Source organism: Tamandua tetradactyla, chromosome 23, assembly GCF_023851605.1.
Source record: "Tamandua tetradactyla isolate mTamTet1 chromosome 23, mTamTet1.pri, whole genome shotgun sequence".
NCBI classification, from domain to species: Eukaryota; Metazoa; Chordata; class Mammalia; order Pilosa; family Myrmecophagidae; genus Tamandua; species Tamandua tetradactyla.
This window is the reverse complement of record NC_135349.1, coordinates 23250788-23270487: the sequence shown is the minus strand read 5'-3', so window position 1 is coordinate 23270487 and position 19700 is coordinate 23250788. Positions and strand designations below refer to the sequence as shown.

Below are 19700 nucleotides of genomic sequence, written 5' to 3'. Positions count from 1 at the left end.
GGAGGCATCCTCCAAGTCCATCCAGCTTGCTTTTCACAATGCTTTGGCCAATGTCAGAAGTAGGTGGGCAACACATGACACCTTCTTGATAGGGATTTTGATGGTTTCAGCCAGGAAGCTGGGCAGGAAGGGAGAAGGCTGCGCACAGTCCCAGGAGGAAGGTCAAGCAGGGCTGTGTGTTCACTGAGTCCCGCCCTCTTCCTTTGGGTCTCTAATCAAACTTCTGCCTTCTACTTCTCACTTTCCACCCTTCCTGGCTTTGGTGACTTCCTTGAGATAGCTCAGTGGTACCCAAGCTCAGCGGTTCCTGCTCCTTCCAGCCATGACTCGAAGAGTTCTACTGTTGACAGGTGCCTGAGGGGGCTGAGGAGGCTCTTAGGGTGGGGAGGAAGTTGACTTTTGGGTCTGTGAGTGGAGATAGAGGGCACAGAATATCTAGGGGTTAGACTGGGGGTGGGAACAAATGGAACTTGGGGAAAGATAAAGGGTTTAAGAAGCAGAGTGCTGCTAGTTCAAGATGAGCTGTCCAGAGAAGAGCATGGACAAATGACTAAATCTGTAGCCTGGGCAAGGAGGTTTGATGGTTTCCTTCACTTTATGGATGAGGAAACTGAAGCCCAGAGAGGTGATGTGACTTGCCCAAGTGCACGCAGCTGGTATGGGACTCCTCTCCCAGAGCATTTCCTCTTGGACTCCACCTTCCATCCCTACTTTGCCTCCAGTCCTATTTTCCAGGTGTCAATGTTTGTTAAGTGACTGATAGATCAAAATGATTTGAATTTGTTGTCTTTTAAGCCTGTTTTGCTGAGAATGAGCTGAAGGAGGGAAGGAAATTCTTGAGAGTTATGTAGGAAGGAAATTACCCAACAGAACGTTTATAGAAACTTGATTGTTGGGCAAATCAGTGGTGTGGGGGCGCTGTGAGAAAGGGTGATTTGTGAGTTCAACAAGGAGGGTGAAGCGCAGAGAGCGGCTCATTGTGTCCCTTCATGATGACCCAAGTAGACCTCAGGCCAGGGGTTGGCAAACTATCCTTGTGCAATCTGTGAGCTAATATCAGCTTTTAAGATGAACATTGGTAATTGATTTGATGATAGGGAATGCTAACTTTGCACCCCAATTAAGCAAAATGTTATCCCCCCCAAAGAATTCTATTTGTTTCATTAGTAGACCTTCAGGGTCAAAAAATTATACTAAATTATTATTATGATATTTTGAATTTCCTCAATTAAAATTTTTGTGGCAATGGGTTTTCTCTCTTGTTATATACATATATGTAATATACCCTATTTTGACTCTTATCCATCAAAGCCTAAAATATCTGCTATCTGGGCCTTTACGGAAATGTGTGGTCACCCCTGTCTCAGGTTATCAGTGCTGGACCTGGGAGGCAAGACATTTGAGTAGGGGGCACCCAGGAGGAAGTTGCTTGGAGCAGGACGGGACTCTGCTTGCTTTGTTGTTCCCTTTACTCCCGCTGACCCTCACCCCCTTGTTCTCCCTCCAGCCCTGTCCTTGTGTCATGGGTTCAACCTGGACACTGAAAACTCAAAGATCTTCCAAATCAACGCAAGGGGCTTTGGGCAGAGCGTGGTCCAGTTTGAGGGATCCCGGTAAGAGCCTCAGGTGGAGTTTCCTGCCTCCTGTGCGTTCCCTCCAAATACCTGAAAAAAAAAAAAAGACAATTTCCTTGATATATATTTTTATTGTGAAATATAACAGATACACAAAGAAAAGAAAGAAACGGCAATAATTTTCAAAGTAGACATCAACAGGCAGCTACAGAACAGAACAGATTTCAAAGTTTGTTACGGGTCCGTTCCAACTATTTCAGGTTTTCCCTTCTAGCTGGCTCCAAAACTCTGGAGGCTAGAAGGAGTATTAATAGAGTGATTCAACAGTCATACTCGTTTATTAAATCCTGTTTTGTCTGTTATAGCTCCTCCTTCTCCTTTGATTCTTCTCTCAATCGATAGGGATCTTTAGGCAGTGCCTCTTCTGACTTTTTCATGTTGAGAAAGGGTATTGACACCAAAGAATAGGGGGGGTGTAATTAGCTGATAATCTTGGAGAGGCTGGTCCCTCTGGGTTTCGGGATTTATCTGACCTTGGAACCCTTTGGAAATTATAGGTTCCAGAAAAGCAAACAGTGCCTGAAACTATTAGAGAAACTCAGTTTGAGCCCTAGGTGTTCTTAAGAGTTAAAGGGAGTGATATTGGTTGGGGTTTAGCAAACCATGGCAATTAGCATTATCTAACTGAAGCTTGCATAGGAGCAGCCTCCAGAATAGCCTCTTGACTCTATTTGATCTCTCTTAGCCACTGATGCCTTGTTTTACTACAATTTTACTGGTTTTGTTCAGGAAGGGGTTGTCGATCCCAAGATGCCAGGGCCAGACTCATCCCGGGGTGTCACGCCCCAAGTTGTCAGGGAGACTTTCACCCCTGAATGTCATGTGCTAGTAGCGGAGAGGGTAATCATTTTCCTTGCAGAGTTGGGCTAAGAGAGAGAGAAGCCACATCTGAGCAATGAAAATATTTTTTGAATTTTAAGTTGTAGGTTCTAAATTCAAAAGATACAAAAAGGTGTAACAGTAAAAAGTCTCTTCCTCATTCCTTTCATTCAAGTCTCTTCCCAGGAAAGAACCACAAGATAAATGGTTTCTTGTGTATAGCACATTGTGTATAGCACACGTTACACCTTATACCAGAGACTGGCCAAACCACAACTTGTGGTCTCTGTCTGGTTGTAAGTTTTATTGAGCTGAGACTGTATGTCCTGTAAAGTATAAATTATTTACTATCTAAACTTAACAGAAGTTTGCAGACATCTGCTTATACTGTCCCTTGCTTCCGCCCCCCTTTCTTAATATAGTTTGGTGATTTTACCAAATAAGTACATAAAGAACCTCATTCTTTCTTATGCTTGCATTGTGTTTCTATTATATAGAGATACTGTGATTTACATTTATAGTACATTAAATCTCTTCTTATTGTGCATGTAGATTATTTCCAAACTTTGCTATACAAACAAAGCTGTCACTATGCCTTGTTTATGTGCAAGTATATTTGGAAATAAATTCCTAGAAGTGGATTGCTGGATCAAAGAGTACACGTGCAGATTGCACATAATTTTAATAGATTTTTCCAGATTAGCTTCCATAGAGGTGACCTCAACTTACATTTACAGCAGAAATTTATGAAAATACCTACTTCCCTAGCCATTTGGTAGCCCAATGGGTTATCAATATCATGGACTTTTTCAAATTTGATAAGTGTGAAATGGTATCCTAATTAGTTTCAAATTGCATTTCTCTTTTTATGAGTGATATATTGCGTTTCCTTCTCTGTGAACACTTTTTCTCATCTGCTGCTCATTTTTCTATTAAACTATTGTTTTGTTTTACTTATTGGTTTCTAAGAGCTTTGGCTGTTTTTGCAAGGTAGTCGGTGCGTGAGTTGCTCATCTCCCTTGCCCAGCTTATCATTTGTCTTTTGACTTTGTTTTGGTCATTTATCAGATTTATCTAAAATGTCTGTGTAGTTGAATTTATCCATCCTTAAGGATCTCTGGATTATTAAAGGTTCTTAGGCCTTTCCTACGCGGTGATTTAGAATGCTCCCATTTTTTTTTTCCTTCTTTGATTCTTTCAATTTCTGGGAATTGGGGGATCAATGTGAGGGTTAGCGCCCCCACTTTCCTCTGGTGGTAGAACTTCTTCTCTGGTCCCATCTCTCCCAACATGTGAGATTCTCTTTTGTTCCCATGGTGAGCTGTCCCCACATCTCCCCGCAGGGTGGTGGTTGGAGCCCCCCAGGAGATCAAGGCTGCCAACCAGTCGGGTGGCCTCTACCAGTGCGACTACAGCATGGGCACCTGTGAGCCCATCCCCCTGCAGGGTGAGTCTCTGGGTCCCACCTGTGTACACACCTAGATTCTTCCTGCACATTCCTGGGTTGTGGGGGGTCCGTGGTGAGGGGGGTTGGGAGTCCTTCTCCCCAGCCTCTGCCCTGTCTGCAGACTCCACCAAGATCCTCACAGGCAGCCCTGCTATGTTGCTTTCTCATGACCCATATGACCCCTTGACCGGTTGACCTTGGTGTCTCCAGGACCAAGGCAGCCCTAGCACTGCCCTCTGCAGTCCTGTGGGCCCTAAATTGCCCTCTCTGTCCCCCTGACATGACCCCATGTGCATATCTGTCCCCTCAGTGCCACCAGAGGCTGTGAATATGTCCTTGGGCCTGTCCCTGGCGGCTGCCACCAACCCCTCCCGGTTGCTGGTGAGTTGCACTGGGTCGTGGGAGGGTTCCCGAGGGAACAAGTTGGGTGCCCACAGGCGTGGGAGCCAGGGGTGTCGTGGAGGTTGAAGATGCTGGGAGGAGAGGACAGGAAAGCAGGCTAGCTCCTCCCATTGGCACCCTGCCCCTTAGGCCTGTGGCCCCACCGTGCACCAGATGTGCAAGGAAAGTACCTATGCGAAAGGCTTCTGCTTCCTGTTTGGATCCAATCTCCTACAGCCACCTCAGAGGTTCCCAGAGAACCTTAAAGGTAAGTAACCTCTGACAGGGGACACAGAACGGCAGTGTGGGAGCAGAGGGCTGGGGGCAGGGCTTGCTTGGGGACTATTTGTGGTCTGGGGGTTGGCTTAGAGGGAATGAGAGAACAGGGTTCCAATAGAAAGAGCAGCTGCTGTACTACACAAAGGTTCATAAATAGTCACCTTTATGAGAGCAAAGTACTGAGACACTTGATTTCACAACATCCCAGCTTCTGTCCTTAAAGTGAATGCCTGAGTCTCCAGACTATGGCCTTGGAGGCTCCACACGGCCTGGTCCCTGCCAACCTCTCCAGCTTTTCTCCCATTCCCTCCAACTCAGATGCCGTGCTCCAGCTACACGGCTGCTTGAGCTTGTCCCTGCCTCAGAGCCTTTGTACTTACTGGTCCTCCAGCCAGGCATGCTCTTCCCCCATGTATTAGTTAGGGTTCTCTAGAGAAACAGAATCAACAGGGAACACTCACAAATATAAAATGTATATAAGTGTCTCTCGTGACCGTGGGAACACAGAGTCCAAAATCCGCAAGGCAGGCTGTGAAGCCAACGATTCCAATGGAGGGTCTGGATGAACTCCACAGGAGAGGCTTGCCAGCTGAAGCAGGAAGAGAGCCTGTCTTTTCTGAATCCTCCTTAAAAGGCTTCCAGTGATTAGATTAAGCATCACTCATTGCAGAAGACACTCCCTTGGCTGATTACAAATGGAATCAGCTTTGGATACAGCTGACATGATCATGATTTAATTCTATGAAATGTCCTCATTACAACAGACAGGCCAGCACTTGCCCAACCAGACAAACAGGTACCACCCATATGACACCCCATAACTCATAACTGATGGTCATCTCAGCTCAAATGTTACCCCTCGAAAGAGGTTTTCCTTATTCAGCCTTTCCAATCTGTCCTGCCCATATCCACTATCTCTTGCTATCACATTACCCTATTTCACCATCAACGTATCTATATATTCATATTTGACATGCTTCTTCTCTGTCCTTTCTTTCATGTAGATTCTATGAAAACAGGGAGCTTGTCCATCTTGTTCACTGTTTCATGACCTTTTATTAGTTATTTATTGCTGCTGAACAAATTGTCCCCCGAATTAGTAGCTTAAAACAACAACCATACATTATCTCACAGTGTATGTGAGTCAGGAGTCTGGGCATGGCTTAGCTGGAGACCTTTGCCTCAGGGTCTCCAAAAGCTTGAATGGGGAAGATCTGGTTCGAAGCTTACTCTCGTGGTTGGTAAGGATTCAGTTCTTCATGGTCTGTTGAACTGAGGTCCTCAACTATTCAGGGGCTGTTGGCTGGAAGTTCAGCTCTTTGCTACATGGGTCTTTTCACAGAGCAGCTCACAACGTAGCAGCCACAAGCTTCCCTCAGCAAGAGAACAAAGAAAGTGAGCCAAGACAGAAGTCACAGTCTATTATAACTTAGTCTCAGAAGTAACATCTCATTATTTCTTCCATGTTCCTTAGAAGTGAGTAAAAAAGTCCAACTCACAATCAAAGGGGAGGGACTATGCAAAGTGTGTCTACTAGGAAGTGGGAATTGGGGACCATCTGGGTGGCTGCCTAGCACACCTCTGTTCCCCAAACCTCTGTTGATTGACAGAGAGTAAATGAATGAATGCATCAGAGAGGGGCACTGACTTCTCCTACTGCTTTTTTCAACTGCTTGGCCATCATTTTGTTTGCCTCCAAGTTGATCATCAAACCCAGGGCAGATATTTCTCCTCTTACAATTTTTCTTTCTCAAGCCCTACTCCTCTACACCTCAGTCTCAATGATCTTCCTTCCTTTTTCACAGAGAAAACTGAGGCTGACATCCAGGGACTCCCTCTGCTTTTCTCTTCTCCTGTCCATAATGGTACCACCCTTGGGAGCATCTCACTGGTTTAAGAAGAAGTCTATCTTTCCTCTTTTCCACTTGGGCTTTTGAGACGCTATCCTGTCACCAACTTTTGGACCCACATCTCCAAAAAACCTATTCTCCCCATGAGCTTTAGTTTCTTCCCCTTCTCTTTAGGTAAACATGCTCACATCACCTTATCTTAAAAACAGTCAACCAATAGCAGGACAACAATGGAAACAACTTTCTGTCCCCATCTTCTGCCATGTCTCCTTCCTTTCACCACCAAACTTCTTGAAAGGATTGTCCCTGCTTTCCATTGCTCTCTATTCCCTGACAAATGGTTTCTATCCACCCATTGAATAGACCTTGCCCTAGTGACATCACCTGTGACCCAGAATATCTACTCTTTTTCTGTCCTCTTTCTTCACTGACCCAAAGATCACCTTTCTTTTTCAAACACCCCAGCCTTAGACATCCAATCTCTTCTTCTCCACCTGCCTGAAGGTTTTTCCTCAGCTTCATCCCCAAGGCAGTGTACCTCTGCCTTCCCTGTCTGCCCAGTGCAGTTGGGATTGCAGCATCTCTTTGCTCACTTGCCCACACACTCTTTCTGCATGATCTCATCACATAGCTTCAACCACCACCCCCACATCTTCTCTTTATACCTCATGCTCATGAATTAAAGATTGTTTCTTTAAAAAAAACTTTTTCAGTTCTTTAAAAACAGACAAAAGGGAGGGGTAAGGAGTATGAAAGGGAGGGGTAAGGGGTATGGTATATATGAATTTTTTTCTGTTGTCTTTTTATTTCTTTTTCTGAATTGATTCAAATGTTCTAAGAAATGACCATGATGATAAATATGCAACTATGTGATGATATTGTGAATTACTGATTATATATGCAGAACTGAATGATCAAAAGTTAAGAATGTTTGTGTTTATTTGTTGTTCTTTTTTTAAAAAAAATTTAAAAATTAATAAAAAACAAAACAAAACAAAAAACAGACAGGATATGCCCTTGGTTCAAAATTCAAAAGGTGCTAAGGGGTATACTGGAAACCACCCCCTCCCTGGTCCTCCAGCCCCTTTTCCAAGTATCTAAGGAAACTTATAACCAGTTTCTTGTCCTCTGGGGATACTTCATGTATTTAAAAACATATATGTATCTATACTGGCAGCATATTCTGTGCCTTGACTCTTTACTTAACAAGGTGCCTTTGAGATTTTAGAAAAATTTCTTGGCTAATCTTTGTATATTTTCCATGAAAGTGGTAGAATCTGTTCACTGGGTATGAGAAAAAAAGTGCATTTTGGAGGTAAATTTATTTTCTTCAATTATCATACAGTAAAACTGACTCTTTTAGTGTACAGTTCCATGAATTTTTAACATATGTCTACATTTCTGTGCTTACGACCACAATCAGGATACAAAACAGCTCTATTGCCCTCCCAAACTCCTTGTGCTGTCCCTTTATCATTACCTCCTTCTCCATCCCTTAACCTTTGGCAACCACTGATCTGTTCTCCATCGCTATACTTTGTCCTTTCGAAAATACCGTAGAAATGGGATTGGCCTTTTTGAGATTGGCTTCTTTCATCTAACATAATGCATTTGAGACTTATCCATGTTGTTGCCTGGATCAGTAGTGCATTCCGTTTTTTCTTGCTGAATAATGTCTCACAGAATGTTCCAGGCCATTCACCAGTTCATCCAATCACCTGGGGAAGGATGCTCCAATGTTTGGCAATCATGGACAGAACTGCTATGAATGCCTCATTGCTATGACTATCATTTAAAATAAAAACTAAATCTTCTTCCTTCCTTTTTAAAGAACCTTCAGTGGCTTAAGGGATAAAGTCAAACTTCTTACTGGGGTGGAGAGGCCTTTCCAAGTCTGGTTTTTGCTTCCTGTCACAGCCTTGTCTCTAACCCATCAGTATATTTACCTTTGTAGTACCACTTCCATTCCTTGATTCTCCTAGAATTCTTTTAGGGCCCTCTCCCCTTTGCCACTGTCAGAGTGTAATTAGATACACTCTAATTACAATGATTTGAGATCTGAATAGAGTTTAATTAAAAAGGTGTGGGGAGGGTTTAGGTGACTACAGGGATGGTCCAGGAACCCACGTGAGCAGAAGCAGAGCTGTTACCAACTGTAGGTTGATGGACTGAGGATGATGAGGAGAGGTTATCAAAGCCTGGAGGGAGAGAAAGCAGGTCTCTTTGGTGGGGGAGCCATGGTCTTCTGTTGGGGTTCCACTGGACCCAAAGCAGCTTTGCAGGGAGGGAGCCAAGGGGGGAATACCCTGACCTCTCTCCTCCCTCCAGTCTCCTGTTGGGGCTCTTAATTGGCCAGACCCAACTAGGAGCCACTGGACAAGGGAGCCCTATTCATGTGGTTTTTATAGGCTGGCATCCTGGGCCACCAAGCACTGGATGAGGATAGAAAGTGGACTTAGGGATGGAGGCAGAAGACAGGAAGACATCCAGCACAACTTGATATATGCTATCCCCTTTGTAACTTATTTCTCCCTTTGTAGTCCTGGCAAATTATTACTTGTTTTTTTTTTTTTGTGATGCAGTTTAAATACCACTGTTGTCCCTGACCCTCTTGGGCAGAATTAACCAAATACTTCCATAGCACTTTGCCCATGTTTTAACTTTGCTTGGAGTATGGGTTTGTATCTCGTTGTCCTATACCCTCAGTGCTCAGCATAGAGCTGACATGCAAAAAACAAACACGGAGCCTCTATTAATAAGTATCAATTCATATTCTTTCCCAGACTGTCCTCAGCAGGACAGTGACATTGTCTTCTTGATTGACGGCTCTGGCAGCATCATTCCAAGGGACTTTCAACGGATGAAGGAGTTTGTCTCAACTGTGATGGAACAACTCACGAAGTCCACAACCTTGGTGAGGGTCAATGGAAAGGTTAGGGTATAGCCTATATAAGGCTGCCAAATAAAAACCAGTGCCAATCACTATTGGTTTTCTTTCATACTGCTCCTTCCCACTCGGTTAGGATGCAGCCTCAGCATTCTTCTCAGCCTTGTGCAAAGGTAGCCTTTGAAAGACAGTGGATAGGAGGTTTGCTTGGGAGATGAAACCCATGTATCATCTCTGGCTGAGTTTTATGCTGAGAAGAAGTGGGAGCTGGATGGCAGATCTCTGTCCTGGTGAGAAAGAAGGGCTGGGGGGCAGTGGAGAGAAGGAATTCGGAGGGTGGGTGTTTTAAGATTTATATAGGACCTACTGGGATAAACAAGACACTTTCTGGGGTTGGGGGCACCTTCTCCTATGTAATGCCAGGTGTCTGTTCCCAGTTCTCTTTGATGCAGTACTCTGATGACTTCTGGACTCATTTCACTTTCAATTATTTCAAAGAAAACTCTAACCCGGAACTTCTGGTGAAGCCAATAAGCCAGCTGAATGGGAGGACACACACCGCCACGGCCATCCGCAAAGTAGTGTAAGCTGTCCTCCCCTCTGCTCAGGATGGAAGGAGGAGGTGGCATTTCTAGCTGGTCTTTGAAGGATGAAGGGAGTTGATCAGACGGAGATGGGGTAAAGGATATTTCTGGTGATGGATAGATTGTGTATGGAATGTTCATGAACAAACAAGGTGCAAGTAAAGGGAAACAGTGAGGGGAGGGTGGCTGGAGGGTGTCTAGAAAGGGGGGTTGAGGTCAGGTCACTAAAGATATCTAAAGAGTTTGGTTTTTATCTATTAGTCAGTGCAGAGGTGGGTGTCCATTGAAGATTTTAAACATTGGAGGAATATTATCACATCTAATTTTGAAAAGTTCACTCTGATTTCAGAGAACATGTACACGTGTGTGTGTATAGAGGCAAGGGTGGGAGTTAGGACAAAAGTGCAGGAAGATGAGCTAGAGAGCTGTTGAAGTGTTCCAGGAAAGGTCTGATGAAGACCCAACAAAGCTCATTTTTTAATTATTTAAATTTAAATTTTAGGAATTTAAATTTGCTCTGCAAAAGTATATAAAGGTAGCGAAAATGAAGGCTGCCTTTCCAGGTGTTGGAACAGCCTCATCTTAGTATTAGTCTCACAGGAAACTGAATCCCTTCTAGACTCTGCTGACATTTCCTCTCCAGCGTCAATAGCATTTCTGTCTACTTCCATTTGACTTTGTCCCTCCTCTTCCCTGGACAGACGAGAACTTTTTAACAGCAAAAATGGGGCCCGGAAGAATGCCCTTAAGATTCTAGTTGTCATCACAGATGGAGAAAAGTATGGTGATCCCTTGAGCTATGAGGATGTCATTCCTGAGGCAGACAGAGAAGGAGTCATCCGCTACGTCATTGGGGTAGGCCTGATACTTCTTCTCTGGAGGGTTCTGCTTGGATACACCTTCCCTTCAATTTGCAAATACCAACAAAATCCAAGTGGGGACAGGGTTGCTGCCAGGCCATAAACATCTGTATCAGTTGTCAATGGTCACAGTAATGCTGTGTAACAAATCATCCTCAAATTCAGTGGCTTAAGACAATCAGTAAGTCTGTGGGTTTTCTCATCTCTTCTGGGTTTGCCCATGCATCCATAGAGAGCTGCAGGGTGGCAGGTGGGCTGCTGTTTTTGGCTGGGCCCTCTCACCTGTTTGGGGGTTGCCAGCTCTGTCTGTTTTCTGGACTAGAATGGTCTTGCCTGGGACAACTGGGTCAACCTGGCTCTGCCCCGCTGTGGCATATCCTCCAGGGGGCCAGCTCAGGCATGTCTTCATGGTGAAGGCAGCGGAACAAGAGAGCCACTGGAGATGCACAGGTGCTTTTTCAGGCTTCTGCTTGCATACCGTGATGACATCCATTGGCCAAAGCAATTAAGCACATTGCTGATCCCAGAGACATTAGGTGGTCAGATTTTCCAGCCAAGAGTAGCAGGCAAGGAAAAGTTTTGGGGAAAGGGCTGGACATGGATACAGGAGGGCATAAAGAGTTGAGGTTATCAATGTGATCAGATCACAATATCACCTTCTGTGAATGAGAAAAAGGCATTACCATGGGTGTATGGCTTGGCAAGCAGGAAACACTTTCATGTGAAGGAAAAAGCTCCCTTCCTCTGGGAGTGTTGACTGGGGGGAGGGGAGGATCAGCCCCGAATCATGGTGCTTGACACAGCAAATGAACCAAAATCTGGATTTCAGCCCTACTTGCTCCCTTGGCAGGGTGCCATTGTGCAGCATACAGCCTGCTCAACTGTTTTGACAGCCCCATTCCAGAGTCCTTCTGCTGCATTCTCTCATTTGACAAATAATGTTTCAGATTCTTTTCCTGAAGAATTGTCTAACTGGATAAGACTGCGACCCTCAGGAAGTGTCTGAATTGGCCTCCGTTCTTTGGTAACAGGTGGGAGATGCCTTCAAGAGTGGGAAATCATACCAAGAGCTTAATACCATTGCATCCAAGCCACCTCGTGATCACGTGTTCCAGGTGAATAACTTTGAAGCTCTGAAGACCATTCAGAACCAACTGCAGGAAAAGATCTTTGCCATTGAGGGTGAGTCAGGGTTCTGAATTCCCAGGACAGTTCCAGAGGTAGCACCTATCCCCCAAACACTTATTCTGTTCTCTAGAATGTCCCAACCCTTGGCATCCTGACCCTCCACTCCTAACTCTCTCTCCACCTTTTCCAGCTCACAGCCACCATTTGCAAGTCTTGACTACAAGCTGAAATTTGAAAATGGGGAGAACCAAATCCCACATAGCATTTTCCTCAAAACTTGGATGTATTGCCAACATTTGTCTGGTCCACTGATATTTCCCCAGTGCCTAGGATAATGCCAGGCACACAAAATTTGCTCAATGAATTTCTGTTGAATAAAAGAATTTAAAAGTTAGGAAACTGAGTTTCTGGCTTCTCTTGAAAAGTTGGAAGATTAGGCACTTCAAGGACTACATCCCACTTGGAAAAGATAACTGGAGCTGAACAGTTGCCACCCCATTAAAAGAGACATCTGTTTTCCAGCCAACACAGTTCACAGTTCAATCTCCTTTTGATTGACCACCACAGACATTTGAGTTTCCGGCCCCTGTTCTTGGCTCTTCTGCTTTCTTTACTGTAGAAAGTTTTCCTCATCACAGGTACTCCTGCAGGAAGTACCAGCTCCTTTGAATATGAGATGTCCCAGGAAGGCTTCAGTGCTGCCATCACTTCTGTAAGTGGTCCTTCATTAAACTGCAGTGGCAAGAAGGGAGAATAGAGGCACAAGAGTTTGGTTTCTCTGTGATGGCAACTTTGTTAGGGATGGTGGGCAGCAGAGATTGATTCTCTTCTATCTCCTTCTCCCAGAATGGTCCCTTGCTGGGGACTGTGGGAAGCTTTGACTGGGCTGGTGGAGCTTTTCTGCATACTTCAAAGAACAAAGCCATCTTCATCAACACAACCAGGGTTAATGCAGACATGAACGATGCTTACTTGGGTAAGTGGGGAGGGCAGGGATACTCTAAGATGAAGACAGGCTGTGATGTAACTCAACCTGTGCTGATGTCATTGCATCCTCCCTAGGAGATAGCTTTAATTTCAAGATTCAATTTAAAAAAATTTTTTTTACTGTATAGTATAACATATACGCAAAGCAAAGAAATAGAAAAGCAATAGTTTTCAAAGCACTCTTCAAAAAATGGCTACAGGATCCCAGAGTTTGTCATGGGCTACCATATGATCCTCTCATAGTTGCTTCGGAATATAGGAGGCTAGAGGATCATATGGTAGCCCATGACATATGGGCTGGGTTGACATATGGGTTGATTTTATTAGCACAATCAACTTTTTTTCCTTCTTTTTTTTGTGAATAATAACATATATACAAAAAGAAACTGTAAATTTCCAAGCACAGCACCACAATTAATTGTAGAACGTGTTTTAGACTTTGATATGGGTTACAATTTCACAATTTTAGGTTTTTGTTTTTAGCTGCTCTGGAGACTAAAAGAGGTATCATTTTAATGATTCAGCATCCATTTTCATTTATTAAGTCCTATCTTATATGTAAAATTCCACCATCACCTTTGATCTTTCCCTACCTCTCATTGGGATTGTTTGGGCTATGGCAATTCTAAATTATTGTTGTTGGAAGGGTCTGTCACTGATATGGGGTAAGAAGATGAAACTATCTGATGTTCTGGAGAGGCTGGGCTAGGTGTCAGGACTTATCTGGACCAGGGACCCATCTGGAGGTTGTAGGTTTCTGGAAAGTTACTCTAGTGCCTGGAACCCTTGTGGAATCTTATAAATTTCCCTGGGTGTTCTTTAGGATTGGCTGGAATGGTCCTGGCTGGAGGCTGGCAGGTTATGACAGGTAGCAAGGTCTACTTGAAGCTTGTGTAAGAGCAACCTCCGGAGTAGCCTCTCTACTCTATTTGAATACTCCCTGCCACTGATACTTTATTAATTACACATCTTTTCCCCCATTTGGTCGGGATGCAATTGTCGATCCCATGGTCCCAGGTCTGGATTCATCCCTGGGAGTCCCTCTCCCACGTCGCCAGGGAGACTCTCCCCACTAGATGTCATGTCCTATGTAGGGGGGAGGGTAATGATTTCACTTGCAGAGTTGAGCTTAGACAGACTCAAGATTCCATTTTTAATTGCATTTTCAATGACAAATATAAAGCAGGGTGCAGTGACTCCAACCTGCCACGTGTGGGGCTGCCCCATTGTCCCTACCCAAGGGAAAGCACTTCTGCCTTTAGACCAATGTCTTCAGGTTACGCTGCTAAAGTCTTCATGTGGAACCGGATGCAGACCCTGGTTCTGGGGGCACCTCGATATCAGCACACTGGCCTGGTGGTGATGTTCAGACCAAATGCTGGCACCTGGGAGGCCAACGCTGTTGTCAAAGGTACTCAGGTGAGTGCAGAGTATGTGATGCTTGAATGTGCAGATAAACAACCTACTAGGTTTGAGGGATTCTAGGAGGGGAACGAAGCTTCAGAGGGCTTTAGCTGGAGTTCCAGGATCAGAGCTGCATCTGAGAATGTCATGTGCTCAGCTTTACTAACAACAATACATAACGATGCTCAACTCTAAGTTTACCTAGACCCAGAGCTGGCATTCTATCAGTACATAACCTGTATAGCCATATGAGTTATTGAAATATTAAAATATTGAGGCAATATTGACATGATATTCTATGTCAATAAACAGCTGTTACCCCAACATACACTCACTCTGGTGCCTCTCCTGAGCTCTTTTGGGGTTCCCCAGGATCTAGCTACTATGAGGTCAGGCTGGGCACCTCAGGGGGCTCAAGGCCTGCTCCAACTAGCCCACTCCTATGTAGACCCAGCCATTTGATGTTCTGAGTAAAAATCATCCCAGCATAAGCAATGTGGTTGTTTGTTATGTGGGTGCTGGTGTGCGAGGCAAACATCTCGAGTTAAAATCATCTTCGCAAATCGCTGAAACAGAACTGCACCTACAATATTGGGCACGTAGTTTTATGTCTGTTCCTTTCATTAAAAAAGCACCCAACAGATTTATTGAGATACAATCTGTTTACAAGGCAATTCAATATATTTTTTTTTAGCATACTTACAGAGTTGTGCAATCTCCACCACAGGCAATTTTAGAACATTTTCATTTCCCCAAAAAGAAACCCTGCACCCCTTAACCATCTTCCCCTCCAAACTCCTCATCCTTTTAGCCCTATTCAGTTGCTGATCTGCTTTTTTTTTTTTTTTTTTACATGGGAAGGCACCAGGAATCGAACCCGGGTCCTCTGGCATGGCAGGTGAGCATTCTTGCCTGCCGAGCCACCGTGGCCCACCCTGCTTTTTTTTTTAAATCTGCTTTTCCTCACTATGAATTTGCCTATTCTAGACATTTCATATTAATGGAATATTTGTCCTATTGTGACTGGCTGTTTTCACTTAGCATAATGCCTTCAAGGTTCACACATGTTGTAGCATGTACATTCATTTTTTTTATTGCAGAATAATATCCCATCATATGTGCAGACCATGCTTTGTTTATATATTCGTCCGTTGATGGACACTTGGGTTGCTTCCATCGTTTGGCTATCGTGAATAATACTGATATGAACATTAGTGTACAAATATCCGTCCAACTCCTTGCTTATTATTTGGACTGAAACTTCCAAGTCCTCTGGTAATTCTCTGTTTAACTTTCTGAGCAGCCACCAAACTACTTTTCACAGTGGCTGCACCATTTTGCATTTTTACCAACAATGTGTGTTGTATGTATGTTGAGAAATGTTGTATGTATGTTGAGAAATGTTCTTATTTCTCTACGTCCTTGCCAACTCTCATCATTTTCCATTAAAAAAAAAATATTGTAGGGCGGGCCGCGGTGGCTCAGCGGGCAAGAGTGCTTGCCTGCCGTGCCGGAGGACCCCGGTTCGATTCCCGGCCCCAGCCCATGTAAAAAACAAACAAACAAACAAAATATAATAAAACAAGAAAATGTTTAAAGATGTTTCCCTTTCTTCCTCCCTTCCTTCCTTCCATCCTTCCTTCCTTCTCTGTCTTTCCTTCCCTTCCTCCCTCTCTCTTAAAAAAAAAAAAAAAAAAAAAAAAAAAAATATTGTAGCCACTCCAGTGGGTGTGACAATGTATTTCATTGTGGATTTAGTTTCTGCTTCTTTAATGGTTAATCATGTGACCATCTTTTCATATACTTGTTGGCCACTTGAATATCTTCTTTAAAGACTCTATTCAAATACTGGGTCCATTTAAAAATTTTTTTTTGTTGTTGTTGAGTTGTAGAAGTTATTTAATATTCTGGGTATTCAGGTTTAGATGTACTACAGGTTATTGAAAGTGGTGTATTGCAGTCCCCAGCCAGTATTGTATAACTATCTATTTCTTCCATCAATTCTGTCAATTTTTGCTTCATGTATTTTGAGGCTTTGTTGTGAGGTGCATATGTTTATAATCATTGTCTTTTCTTGATGGATTTAAACTTTTATCAATATATAATATCCTTCCATGTCTCTTGTATTCGTTTTTGACTTAAAGTCTATTTTGTCTGACGAAAATAGAGCCACTCTGCCTCTCCTTTGGGTACTGTTTGCATGAAATATCTTCTCCCTCCCTTTTACTTTCAATCTCTTTGAGTTGTTGTACCTAAAGTGAGTCTTTTGCAGACTGCATGTAGATGGATCACGTTTTTTCATCCAATCTGCCAGGCTCTGCTTTTTAATAAGGGAATTAAATTCATTGACATTTAAGGTAATAACTGAGAAGGAAGCATTTACTTCTGCCATTTAACTTATTTATTTATTTATTTATTTTGGGGTAACACATTTTCCCATTAAGTCAATAGAAGGAAAAAGCAGTTACAAGCCACAAGTACAATAATGCAAGATACTATATTTACCAATGTTGTTTATTTCTTTTTATGTCTTTAAGTTACTATCTAGTGTCCTTTTATCTCAGCCTGAAGGACTCCCTTTAGCATTTCTTGTAGAGCAGGTCTTCTGATAATAAACTCTTTCTGCATTTGTTTATCTATAAATATCTTAATTTCTCATTCAGTGTTTAAAAAATATTTTTATTGAGTAATCTTCACACACATACAGTCCACACATGGTATACAATCAACGGCTCACAATATCATCATATAGTTGTCTATTCACCATGATTATTTTAGAACATTTGCATCACTCCAGAAAAAGAAAGAAAAAACTCATACATTCTATACCCCTTACCCCTCCCTCTCACTGACCACTGGTAGTTCCATCTACATTTTTAACCTTTCTTTAAAAAATTTAAGGATTATTATCATTATTTTTTATTCATCTTTCCATACTCTTGATAAAAGTAGCATAAGACACAAGGTTTTCACAATCACACAGTTACATTGTAAAAGCCATATAGTTATGCAATCGTCTTCAAGAATCAAGGCTACTGGAACACAGAATCAAGGCTACTGGAACACAGCTCAACAGTTTCAGGTGCTTTCCTCCAGCCACTCCAATACACCATAAACTAAAAAGGGATATCTATGTAATGCATAAAAATAACCTTCAGGATAACCTCTCTATTCTATTTGAAATCTCTCAGCCACTTATATTTTATTTTGTTTCATTTCTCTTTCCCCTTTTGGTTAAGAAGGCTTTCTCAATCCCATGATGCCAGTCCCAGATCATCCTGGGAGTCCTGTCCCATGTTGCCAGGGAAATTTACACCCCTGGGAGTCATGTCCCACATAAGAGGGAGAGTAGTGAGTTCACTTGCAGAGTTACTTACAGAGAGGCCACATCTGAGAAACAAAAGAGGCTTTCTGGGGGTGACTCTTAGGCATAATTATAAATAGGCTTAGCTGCTTCTTTGCAGGAATAAGTTTCATAGGGGTGAGCCCCAAGATTGAGGGGCTCAGCCTATTGAATAGGTTGTCACCACTGCTTGTGGGGACAAATGTGGAAGTTTAATATTTCCTCCAAATGTGGAAGTTTAATATTTCCTCCTTTCTCCCCAGTTCCCCAAGGGAACTTTGAAAATACGTCTTTATTCTCTGCCCAAATTACTTTGAGAAAATATCCTGGCATCACAGTAACCTGTTTAAAACCACAGGATCTCACGCCCTACTCAAGAATCCATGTAATTATGGTATTTTAAATAAACTGATAGTACATGTTAAACTAGATAATGCACTACCCAAAATATAAATTTTGCACCAAATAAACATCCCTTCCTTTGATCTCACACAGAAGTCGAAGTTTTGAAATATGGACAATATCATCCTTTACCCTGTATTCTGATCTACCTTAGTCCTATCCAGATCAGCTTCATTCATATCTCTAGTTGAAGTCTGATCCCTTTTCAACTTTTTTTCTTTTTTTCTTTTTTAACATGGGCAGGCACCGGGAATTGAACCCGGGTCCTCGGGCATGGCAGGCAAGCACTCGTACCTGCTGAGCCACCGTGGCCTGCCCCCCTATTTCAACTTTTTAAACAGTTCTGTATGGGGTATACTGACTTTCATATCTTCAGAGCCCTAACACTGAGTCTCAGGTGTCACATAAATACCTGAAGTTTCTAAGAATGACCAGGTTTCTAAGAATGACCAGGTATATTAACATCCTTAATATATGCTCATTCTGTTCTACATATATAATCAGTAATTCAGAATATCATCACATAATTGCGTATTCATCATCATGATCATTTCTTAGAACATTTGCATCAATTCAGAAAAAGAAATGAAAAGACAACAGAAAAAATAAAACAAAAACAGAAAAAGAAAAAAATTATACATACTATACCCCTTACCCCTCCCTTTCATTGATCACTAGCATTTCAAACTGAATTCATTTTAACATTTGTTCCTCCATTATTTATTTTTATTCCATATGTTCTACTCATCTGTTGACAAGATAAAAGCAGCATCAGACACAAGGTTTTCACAATCACACAGTCACATTGTGAAAGCTATATCATTATAGAATCATCATCAAGAAACATGACTACTGGCACACAGCTCTATATTTTCAGGCAGTTCCCTCCAGCCTCTCCATTACATCTTGAATAACAAGGTGATATCTACTTAATGCATAAGAATAACCTCCAGGATAACCTCTTGACTCTGCTTGGAATCTCACAGCCGTTGACACTTTGTCTCATTTCATTCTTCCCCCTTTTGGTCGAGAAGGTTTTCTCAATCCCTTGATGCTGAGTCTCAGCTCATTCTAGGATTTCTGTCCCACATTGCCAGGAGGGTCCACACCCCTGGGAGTCATGTCCCACATAGACAGGGGGAGGGTGGTGAGTTTGTTTGTTGTGTTGGCTGGAGAGAGAGGCCACATCTGAGCAACAAAAGAGGCTCTCTTGGGGGTGACTCTTAGGCCTAAATTTTAAGTAGATTTGACCTATCCTTTGTGGGGTTAAGTTTCATGTGAACAAACCCCAAGACTGGAGGCTCAGCCTATAGCTGTGGTTGTCTGCACTGCTTGTGAGAATATCAATAATTCAACTTGGGGAGGTTGAATTTTCCCCTGTTCTCACCATTCCCTGAAGGGGACTTTGCAAATACTTTCCCACACACTGATCAAATCACTCTGGGATTCATTGGGGGATCACTCTGGACAAACCAATAAAATCTAATGTCCTACCCAAGGTTCCATGTACTTATGTTGTTCAACCTACTATCTACATAAGTTATATTAGGGGATGCACTATTCAAAATATAAGTTTTGTACCAAGTAAATGTTTTTTTATTTAGTCTCACACATAAGTTGAAATTTTAAAATATTAATTACCATATATTTTCAGCACCCTGCAGTAATGATATTCCTTTGTTCTTCCTCATGCAA

The 19700-nt window shown here is 42.7% G+C and overlaps 1 protein-coding gene across 2 annotated transcripts in view; it reads left to right on the top strand.

Annotated features, from left to right (window-relative positions):
- ITGAM (integrin subunit alpha M) overlaps positions 1-19700 on the top strand; it is a 46435-nt gene that overhangs the window by 4153 nt on the left and 22582 nt on the right. Inside the window, exons 1-12 of one of the 2 annotated variants that reach the window (XM_077141152.1) lie at positions 254-350; positions 1508-1613; positions 3797-3900; positions 4211-4281; positions 4432-4549; positions 9194-9324; positions 9735-9880; positions 10583-10736; positions 11773-11923; positions 12508-12581; positions 12716-12845; positions 14133-14275. In XM_077141152.1, the coding sequence (XP_076997267.1) occupies positions 323-350; positions 1508-1613; positions 3797-3900; positions 4211-4281; positions 4432-4549; positions 9194-9324; positions 9735-9880; positions 10583-10736; positions 11773-11923; positions 12508-12581; positions 12716-12845; positions 14133-14275 (1356 nt within the window). In that variant the 5' untranslated portion in view covers positions 254-322. Of the gene's footprint in view, positions 1-253; positions 351-1507; positions 1614-3796; positions 3901-4210; positions 4282-4431; positions 4550-9193; positions 9325-9734; positions 9881-10582; positions 10737-11772; positions 11924-12507; positions 12582-12715; positions 12846-14132; positions 14276-19700 lie in introns of those variants that run through there. The other variant, XM_077141153.1, reaches the window with a different exon arrangement.